The 9,860-nt window shown below is 40.8% G+C and overlaps 1 protein-coding gene across 3 annotated transcripts; it reads left to right on the forward strand.

Moving 5' to 3' along the window:
* Positions 1-1,893: 1,893 nt before the first annotated feature.
* Positions 1,894-8,837, forward strand: LOC115730790 (protein WHAT'S THIS FACTOR 9, mitochondrial). 3 transcript variants are annotated; one of them, XM_048282363.1, is made up of 6 exons: positions 1,894-2,253; positions 3,213-3,291; positions 5,791-5,867; positions 5,944-6,322; positions 6,421-6,491; positions 6,588-8,837. In XM_048282363.1, the coding sequence occupies exon 6, from the start codon at positions 6,751-6,753 to the stop codon at positions 7,900-7,902; it is 1,152 nt and encodes a 383-aa protein (XP_048138320.1). In that variant the 5' UTR covers positions 1,894-2,253; positions 3,213-3,291; positions 5,791-5,867; positions 5,944-6,322; positions 6,421-6,491; positions 6,588-6,750; the 3' UTR covers positions 7,903-8,837. The 3 variants fall into 3 exon arrangements, 2 of the variants coding, with proteins under 2 accessions (XP_048138320.1, XP_048138319.1); XM_048282362.1 differs by lacking the exons at positions 1,894-2,253; positions 5,944-6,322 and having other exon boundaries at positions 2,260-3,291; XR_007199236.1 differs by lacking the exons at positions 1,894-2,253; positions 6,421-6,491; positions 6,588-8,837 and having other exon boundaries at positions 2,260-3,291; positions 5,944-6,414.
* The last annotated feature ends 1,023 nt before the right edge of the window (positions 8,838-9,860 follow it).

Consider the following 9,860-nt stretch of genomic DNA (forward strand, 5'->3'; position numbering starts at 1 on the left):
CGATTCCACCCATAAAATAATATGAGTTCCACATGGAACTCACGTGATCTGAAGATTGAGATCAAGTGGGCTCACATTTATGCAATTGCGCAGGGAGAATTTTTCGAAAATAGGAGATTGGATGTGACCTCCAAGGCAGAAACGGGAGAAACCGTCCAATCGGTCATAAATCTATCGCACCAAACCATTCAAAAACTTTTTTAATTTGACTAATTTAACCTAAAACTTTTACGTGAAATTCAATGTAGTCAGTTTGGTCAATTTTGGCCGCAAATTGGTATTGCGGTGGTGTGCCACGTAGAATGGTAAGAGATTACTCTTTCGGATGTTGAAGTCCCTTGGTTGGATTTGGATTGAAAACGAACTCCGTTGAAAGTTCCAATTCCAGCTCCGGTGTCATGTAATCCTCTTTTGATTACTAAACGGGAACATATACACATGTATAATTCATTTATTTAGATGCTGCATATATGCAAGAATTGCCCGCAAACAGGTTATGGAGTCATTCTTGCATGTTCCTCAAGAAAGTGGCATATGAGCCCAATTGATTCCACCCATAAAATAATATGAGTTCCATATGGAACTCACGTGATCTCAAGATTGAGATCAAGTGGGCTCACATTTACGCAATTGCGCACGGAGAATTTTTCGAAAATTGGAGATTGGATGTGACCTCTAAGGCGTAAATGGGAGAAACCGTCCAATCGGTCATAAATCTGTCGCACCAAACCAATCAAAAACTTTTTTAATTTGACTAATTTAGCCTAAAACTTTTACGTGAAATTCAATGTGGTCGGTTTGGTCAATTTTGGCCGCAAATTAGTATTGTGGTGGTGTGGCACGCAGAATGGTAAGAGCTCAACAAATACCGTTTTCTAATTAGGTTGTATTTGTTTCACGAAAAATGTGGCCTTTCTAAAAAATATTTTTCATAAAATTGTTTTCCAAGAAAATGACGATATTTTTCGGTGTTTGGTTGAAACATGAAAATGAAGAAAATATTTTCCGTTATTTGATAAGGAAAATCAATTTTCACCACATAGGTCTTTTAATTATTTTTTAATTTTTTATTTTTAAATCAACTTTTTAATTATTTTATTTTATCATTTTCTCTTTTATTTTTATTTTTATTTTTTCTTGTTCCTTTCTTCCTCGGTTGGCCACCAGGTGGCGAGGCTCGAGCTAGCCAGATTCCGATGGCCGAGCCTCCATAGCCTCAAGCGAGGCCGAGGCGAGCCTCGTTGGATCTGGCAAGCTCGAGGTCGGTTAGGTAAGCCTTAAGCTTGCCATCGGTGATACCCAACCTCGCTTGAGTCCGGCGAAGCCTTGCCTTGTCAAATCTAGCGAGGTTTGGTCTCGTTTTCCTGTGGGCGGAGACCGGCCAAAGAAGAAGGGAGAAGAAGAACGAAAAAGAAAAAAAAAAGGAAAAGAAAAATTAGAAAAAGTTAAATAAAAGAAAAAGAGGAAATTAAAATATAAATTTTTTGATTTTTTTAAAAATAAATAAAAATAAATTTAAATTTTAAAAAAATAATAAAAACAAGAAAGGAGATCTAAAAGAGGAGAGGAAGGAAAGATAAACAAAACGTTTTCCTCTTCTTAAAAGAGAAAAATATTTTCTCCACTTTTAAAAGAGTTTTTTCTATGGGTGAAAAATATTTTCCTTGACTTCTTTATTTTTGCAAATCAAATGTCTAAAATTCTGAATATCATTTTTTTTAAATTATTTTTTTCGAAACAAACGGAGCAGGATACCAGCGTAAACAAAGGTATTAAAGTCGAGGTCCTCGGGGAAAAAAAAAAGGGTCGAGGTCCAACGGGCTGGGCCGGATCGTGCGGGCTTGACCCGAAACCGACCGGTGAGATCAACCGATAATTGGGTCCAACGATTCTCTGCTTTGGGTCAGCCTCTTCAGCTCAAGCAACAGCCCCCTCTCTCTCCGTCTTCCCTCGTGCGGTCACTCGAAGCCTCCTCCGAGCGTCTCTCCCTCGCCTGGCGATTGAGCTCCTCCAAGAGATCCGCCATATGATTTTCTTGCCAGCGCTTCTAATGGACTTAACCCGAGGTTCCTGCTCCTCTGCTATCTCATCTGTCCGATGAGTACGAGAGCGACTGCCAGATGATGTGGTTCAAGTCTCCGTTGCCGAGGTTTAAGTTGAAGGAGAATGCTTTCTTGTGGAGGGACATTGAGCAAGGGCGCCGGTGTGTTGGGGTTTGGGTATGGGGGACTGTTCTTGGTTTTTCCATTGAAGGTGAATGAAGTACTTCGTTGAGTCGTTCTCCGATTCCTTGAACTAAAGCTTATTTAAGAGTTCATCAAACTTGAGGTGTGCCCATAATACATGGAACCCGTGATTCATTACCTCTACTACATTCTGCTGCTAGTTGTATCTTGCCGGTTCATTTGATGCAATATGAGTTCCGCTGCTTTACGTGTAGAAGCTACCCTGCGTTTGGAACTGTTGAAGTTGTTGCAATAAAGCTTTTCTTGGACAAGATGGACTTTCTGGAGAATGCACTAGCTCCTTCATACAAATCAGCCCTCCTCTTGATAGAAAAATCATTACTGACCCCAGCATCAAGTATGAAATTCACTACTGTTAATCTTCTTTTGATGTTTCTGTTATATAATTTATTAGTCTCTGGAAAGAAAAAAGGATGGCACCATGTAACTAAATTATTAACCGTTGGAGGTTCTTTGCACCACACCTCCTCATGCAATTTCAACAGGTCTACATCATTAGATGCATTCCATGGGTGTTTCTGTTTAGATTTGGGGAATCGAGGGTGTAGGATCATTGCTCTGGCTGCCTAATTATTTAAGCCCAAGAAAGTAGAATGAAGAACTGTTTACTTTTCCATTGGTTTCAATGTCAAAGCAAAAGCAGTAGCACATTCTCTTTTGTCACATAGAGATGTTTATATGGCCAGCAATCGCATTCGCTTTTCTTCGAATAGTGCGTGCATTATCATACCACATTTCATCTTGAGGGATATTTTCCAGAGGCTTAATGGTTTTGTGAGATTTCTTTTCTAGAGAATAATCGTTTCAGGTATCATGAATGGACATAATTGATAACTCTTTCCAACTTATAAGAGAAGGAATAGAGTTTCTCTTGGATATCCATTTGGATGCAGTCAATATTTACTCACATGCATTTTATTTATTTGCTCACTGAATGTGTAAGAAAATCATCTCATGTTTCTGTAGGTTAAGGAGATGTTGCCCCCCTGCTTGATCTCGACAACAGCAGCATGGAGAGTGGCTTCAAGTTTCAGCAATGACAGCGGTATGCTATCAGTGATTTGCAAAGAAGTTTCTTGATCGGTCATGCTATGTCTACATACATGTATTCTCTAAAAGAGAATTTAGCAACTCTTTCTAGAGACATAATGCATCTGATAACATTGTGTTTCTATATATCCGCTAGTACCCCAAGTACTTAATTATATCTTTAAGAGTTTTTGTCCCACTACACTTTTTCTATGCCCTGATCTGGAGAATTTTTTTTTTCTTGATCCTGATAAGCTTAAGACATCGGAATGGTTTGTATAAAAGGCTCATTGAAATGCAAATCTCAAGGTGTCTTTTTTCTCTTATATTGTAGATGTATTAAGAGTTGCATTATCCAGGTCGAACAAGAAGTGAAAGGCAATCTTGCCAAAAATAAAATATCATATCCCAAAGTTCTGTACTTTACTGAAAATTTTGGTTTCTGCTTATAAATCTTGCAGAGTGTGTACTGACATTTGCATGATTGGACCAGTTTATGTATTTTGTTCTATGTTTACCATACTTTGAACTTGCTTAGGTCCCGTGAACCTAAGGTCCATAACTGGGAAGTTTCTCAGGAAAAGTGAAGGTTTAGAGTTTCTCGAAATAAATAAAGAAATGAATAAATCCATCAGGCTAACTCCTTAAGTCATTTTTGATACTTTGGGCTTGGCAAAAGTTCCACTTTCTTTTTCAGATGCTATGATTTTGGAATATGTTGATTATGATTTATGGTGTATATACTTCTGAATTGCAATTAATGTTAGATCTTAGGACTATATGCGTCTGGATAATATGTAAATTATTATGTTCAGGAATTGTTTTTTATGCCTGTGTGGCTACGCTGGTAGTTTGTTGAGTTGCTTGGGTATATATCCGTCCAATGGTCTAGTCGGCAGGCCTTTTTCATGCCTGATCTGGATAGCCACTGTCTAACTTACTGGATACCCTGAATCAGCAGGGCATGTATGGTCTTCTAGATAAGAAGCCAGATAGGATAAAAGTTACCGTTCCGGCACTTGGCGCTGCACTGTTAGATCAGTTACGCCCAAATAAGTCCAGATGAGATCCTAGATAAATTTTTTTTTGTGTGTGTGGATCTCACGGTGGTCTCGAAAATGACTAAAATAGGTGTGACCACTGCAGCAGCAGCACCAGCCACAGTAGACTAGAGTTTTTATTTTCCCTTATACTTTATTTTCATCAGACCTTGGTTCACCAAATACATTCCGGGATAGGATATGGACATATTGACCACTATTTCTGGTATTTTTCCTAGCGGGAGATTGGAGATAAGAGATCTAGGGAGATTTCTCTTCCAATCCTTCCTATCTAACTTTATATCCTGGTGACCAAACAAAACGTACATGGAAGACGCTTTTGTGGCTGCCCCTTGATCAATATGCTTTAAAATAAACGGAAGACGCTTTTCTGGATGCCACTTGATCAAGGAGCTTACATTTGAGGGAAACATAGCAACAAAAGTACATTCATGCAGAATTTGAAGATGAATGTTCTCTACACAATCAAATTTGTACTAAGTGTGGTTGAATCAATTATATGTTAGTATAAATTTTAGCTAGCAAAAGTCACAAAAAGATTGTCTCTGTTGTAAATAGAAGAGCTGGTCCTGGCTTGTTTTTATGATCTTACTTACATGGTGTGAAGTCTTAGCATGGACATACTGACTATTGAGGAGGTTACGCTTAAACAAACGTGATTGCTCATCAGTCGGAGAAAATATGATTTTTCACTAAATTTTTCCTTTTTCCTTTTTATTTATTTATTTATTTGCAGTTCTCATTTCATGCTTTTGTGATGGGTAGCTTTGGATCTCAATCTCGTGGGTTAAGATTCAGTTTTAAAGTTTTAAAACTGATTATCTGTTTAGGCTTTACTTATTTGACATTCTTGCTATTGCCTACTACATTTAATCATAAGGAAAGTTTTGTGGGAAGAACAGAACTGCCTTATGCTTGAGCTCTTGGTCTGCTGAAAGGTATTTGATGTTTAGTTGTCCAGGATGCCACTATATCTGATGCTGGAAGCATTTCTTGAAATGAATACTACTTTAGTTTATTGTAGTTTTAACATGAAGGTAAGGATATAGCCTATAGATACAAGTGGAATGAGTGCACGACTGCATTAAGAAAAGGCATAACTCCTCTGTATTGTGTATCCATGCATACTTTTGTGTTTTCAGCAGGAGTTGCAAACAAGTATCCGATCCTATTTTTTACCGGGAAAAATGGAAAAACAAGTAGCCAACTCTCCTGGGAGAGATGGTTGGAACCTATTTCCAAAAGCTAGCATTGTGTCCTTTATTGTGCTTAGGTGCCTTATCTCATGCTTGGTCTCAACCTGTTATATGTGCCTTGCAGTCCACATCGAACCACTGGACGCATTTAATGCTTTGATAGTCATGGGAAACATGATTAAGTGTTTTTTTTTTTTTGGTACTATGGGAATATGCCTGTCACATAAGTTGACTATGGAAAATGTTCTGTTGATTCAGGTTGCTAAGATCATAGAAGTCGCAAATATCCTTTGTGTGAAGTTGCAAACTTTCATTCAATGCTTAACCGGACAAAGGTGAGAAACAAAGGTCCTGTACGCACTTGGCAATTGCAAGTGGTCAGTTCCTCAATTTGTTATATGGGTGTTGTAGGTAGGCACGTACCACCTATTGGTCTGTGGCACAACTCCTTGCATGATTCGTGGCTCACGTGACACTGAATCAACCTTATGAAAGACTTGGGAGTGATAGGACAATGGCAAGGTCATTGCAGCGTCATGATTCCTGCTTAATATTGCACACAAGCATTCTTTTGATGCCGGAAAAAGTTTTGAGATATATCTCAACAATTTCTCCATCTTTTTATCCACAGAATTGACCAAGGATGGTTTGTTCTTTGGAGAAATGAATTGCTTGGTCAGTGTTTATTTACATCTTTACTAATTCCACCTGTATCTTTTGGAGAACTCTATTTGAGTAAGATAATGAAGCCAGCATATCTGGATAGGTTGCAAAGGTTGTGGTCACATAAGTATAATTATTTGCATAAGGATACTAGCCATCTTTTATTTATCATGATGTGTTCTATTGCTTATAAGCTGTGCATTATTAAAATTTTTTTTTTTGCAGGGCTGTTGTGTTAAATGCTGCCATGAGGTCTGTTGCTGATTTGTAATGGATCTGAAGGATATAATTAATGTGTGGGTCCACTAAAGATTCTCTCGTTTGCTCAACTCTTTTGAACATTTTAGCAAGTATTCCTCTTATTTTACCACTTGTTCTCTCTCATTTTGCAGGGAGATGTCACTGCAGTGCGTGTTGTTGAGATAGTTGAGATGTTGAGAGTAGGGGAGAAGCTACCGGTAAGGAAGTCGTCCTGAAATTGGTCTCTTAGTGTGAAAAGAAATTCATGGGAATTGCATCTTTTCTACATAATTAGTTGTAGTAGATCATTTAGCAATGAATTGGGTCCTGCAGAGTAAGCTGTATAAACTCCCTCAACTGGCATTGGCTCATCGTCTTCAGGCCACTCGGCTATTCATCGACGCCCGAGTCAAATGGGTTCGTGATCCGTTCCTTGACACTGCCGTCGAGAAGGAGAAAGACCTCAAGCCCCTGTGCTCTCTCCTCCACCACATCCTCTCCTCCCCCTCCCTCTCCCTCCCCCTCTCCTCCGCTTCCCTCCTCCATCTCCCTTCCTCCGCCACCACCTCCACCGCTGCCTCCTTCTTCCTCAAATACCCCTCCGTCTTCACCATCTTCCAGCCCAGCCCCGGCCTCCCTCTCCATGTCAGGCTCGCCCCTTCTGCCCTCTCCATCCACCGCCAAGAGTCTGCCCTCCACCTCTCCCCATCCACCCGCCACTCTGCCGCCACCCGCCTTGCCAAGCTCTTGATGCTCACTGGTTCTTTGGCTTTGCCCTTCCATATCATTGATAAGTTCAGGTGGGACTTGGGCTTGCCTCCTAATTATGTCCCTGACCTCCTCTCCGATTATCCCGATTACTTCAATGTTCGCGCTGTCAAGGATGAGGCCACGGGCAAAGAATTGCTTGCGCTGGAGCTTGTGTCCTGGAGAGACGAGCTGGCTGTGTCATCATTGCAGGAGAGGGTGAGAGACGGGGACTTCAATGGGAAACCAGGAAAGCGCATCAGGTTCTCGATGAATTTCCCCAGAGGGTTTGATCTGGAGAAGAGGGTCAAGGCTTGGGTGGATCGGTGGCAGGACTTACCCTACATATCACCTTATGAGGATGGTTTCCATCTGGCGCCCAGTGGTGATCAGGCAGAGAAGTGGATGGTGGCTGTCCTCCACGAGTTGCTGTGGCTCCTCCTGTCGAAGAAGACAGAACGGGACAACTTGCTTTGCTGGGGGGAGTATATGGGTTTTGGAACACGGTTCAAGAAGGTATTGGCTCATCATCCAGGCATCTTTTACATATCCAATAAGTTGAAGACCCAGACTGTGGTGCTCAGGGAGGCTTACAGGAAGGATTTCTTGGTGGAGCGGCATCCCTTGATGGGTATGAGGCATCGCTACATTTATCTCATGAGTAAAGCCAAGAAATCGCAGAAGTCTAGGACGATCAGGAAGCGAGCCATTAGCTTTTAAAAGTTTGCTGGGTAGAGAAGGACAACCGTGTACACAATGCAGATGGAAGAGAAATGACGGATAGATTTCCACTTGCTGGATTGGGTGAAGCTAGTATACAGCAATGATGAGGCAACTGAAACGTAGATGTGGATCCTGGAAATTATTGTTCTAGGTGCTTCAACCTTGAAGTACATGGCAAGGAGAATGGAGATGCTTCAGGTCCGGTTTGTGTAGCGGACCTCTGGACAAAGGGAACTGAGATCCTGCTTCTTTTAGTTCAGATGAAAGATGAGAAGAGACCAAGGGATAGTAGTTTGATCATCTAGAGGCCGGGTTGGCTACAAGGTGGCTGGTTTTTATTGATTTGTAAGTGGATAACATTGTTCTGTGCCGGCTCTAGTTGACAACCTCAGCCCCTCCAAACTCTGCCAAGAAAGTTGGAGACTAAACCAGAAATTGAGGAGAACGAAGCTGCTGCTGGCAAAGGTTGTGCAGGAAGTTTCTGTATGCCCCTGAGTGACGATGCTGCTGAGGTGAATGTGGAGTTTTGAGATTTTCTGAGAGACCTTTCTTGCTTCAATGTGGGGAAGTTGCTATGTGCAGCCTTTTAGCCAACATTTGGTTAGGAAGCCCGTGCAAGGCAAGTGCTCTGCTTGAGTTAAAACGGGCAAATCTGTATAGCGCCAATCTTTCATTTTTGTTGCCAGTACAAGCGCATGTTCTTGAAGATCTCATCCTTTACTAGAAGGAAAAAGAGCATAGCCAGCAATTGTCTTCGTGTCGGTATAGCCGTATAAGTTCTTTGTGCCGTTGCACACTGTTATTGTATTATTCTAATTTGATGCATAAAGTGTTTTCTCATCAAAACTTGATGAAAATGTGTGAGTTGGGATAAATTCGATCTAAGTGGGGTCAGGTCAAGTTTAGACTTCTCTCAAATTGACAATCATTCTCTTCTAGGCCTTTATTTCTTCTTTCCTGGATGAGTTTATGAACAAAGACATGCATTTGATAACGATGCAAAATTTCTATTTTCGAAATAGAAATTCGTGTGATAATAGTATAAAATTTCTACGCTTGTCGACTCTTGGAGCCCCACCGTGATCGGGAGATTGAAGATCGGCAGTGTGTTGCTAAGGGGAAACATGCATTTGATAATGACACAAAATTTATATTTCTCGAAATAAAAATTTGTTTGATAACATATTAAAATTTCTACGGTTGTCGATCGCTAGGCCTCAACCGGCGAAGGGCGAATGAGAGCCGAGGATTGGGGACCCAGCGATGGGGGCCCGAAGGTGGCTGATGGCGTGGACGCGAGAGAGGCCCTGGCGGCGGATGGCGATCGGGGACGGGAGACTGGTGTCGGGCGACAGGCAGGAGAGAGTGAGTAATTAATGATAAAAATTCTTATTTCTATTTCTGTTCTAAAAATAGAAGAGTAGAAAAATTTTATATTTTAATTATGTTCCAAACTTATTTTTAGATCAAAATTTATCTCAAAAAAAGAAAAAGAAATTGCGTTATCAAATAGATTTCTGTTCAAAATCTATTTGCCGATATATATATATATATAAAGAAAAATAGAACTGTTGTGAGGCGCGTCCTTGGTTTCGTTTGATCGTCTCCAAATCTCATCTTGTTCGACGAGAAGGTGAGATTTTAATGTTTCAGACTCCAAGAGCTGAACAAGGGGAAAGATCTGACAAAAGTGGGGTCATTCTCAAAGCCATTCGTGACAACTCTACGCAAGGAAGGCAAACAAAAATTTTCGTTTGCATTGACAATCTCCCCGAAGTTCTTGAGTTGTTTGTGCTGTTGCTGTTTTCATGGAATCCTTATTCTCATCTCATTTTATTGTGATTCCGAGGTTCGTGCTTGCAATCTCCGCCATTGTAGCTGGAAAAATGGTAGTGGGCGGAATGGATCAAGAGCGTTGAGCTCTAAGCATACCGAGGATGGTAAAAAGGTGCGAG

This window comes from Rhodamnia argentea, chromosome 7 (assembly GCF_020921035.1).
Source record: "Rhodamnia argentea isolate NSW1041297 chromosome 7, ASM2092103v1, whole genome shotgun sequence".
Taxonomy (NCBI): domain Eukaryota; kingdom Viridiplantae; phylum Streptophyta; class Magnoliopsida; order Myrtales; family Myrtaceae; genus Rhodamnia; species Rhodamnia argentea.

Bases quoted from the DNA above. Each gene is read 5' to 3' on its own strand.
- LOC115730790 (XM_048282363.1), top strand. From the start codon at position 6,751: ATGAATTGGGTCCTGCAGAGTAAGCTGTATAAACTCCCTCAACTGGCA.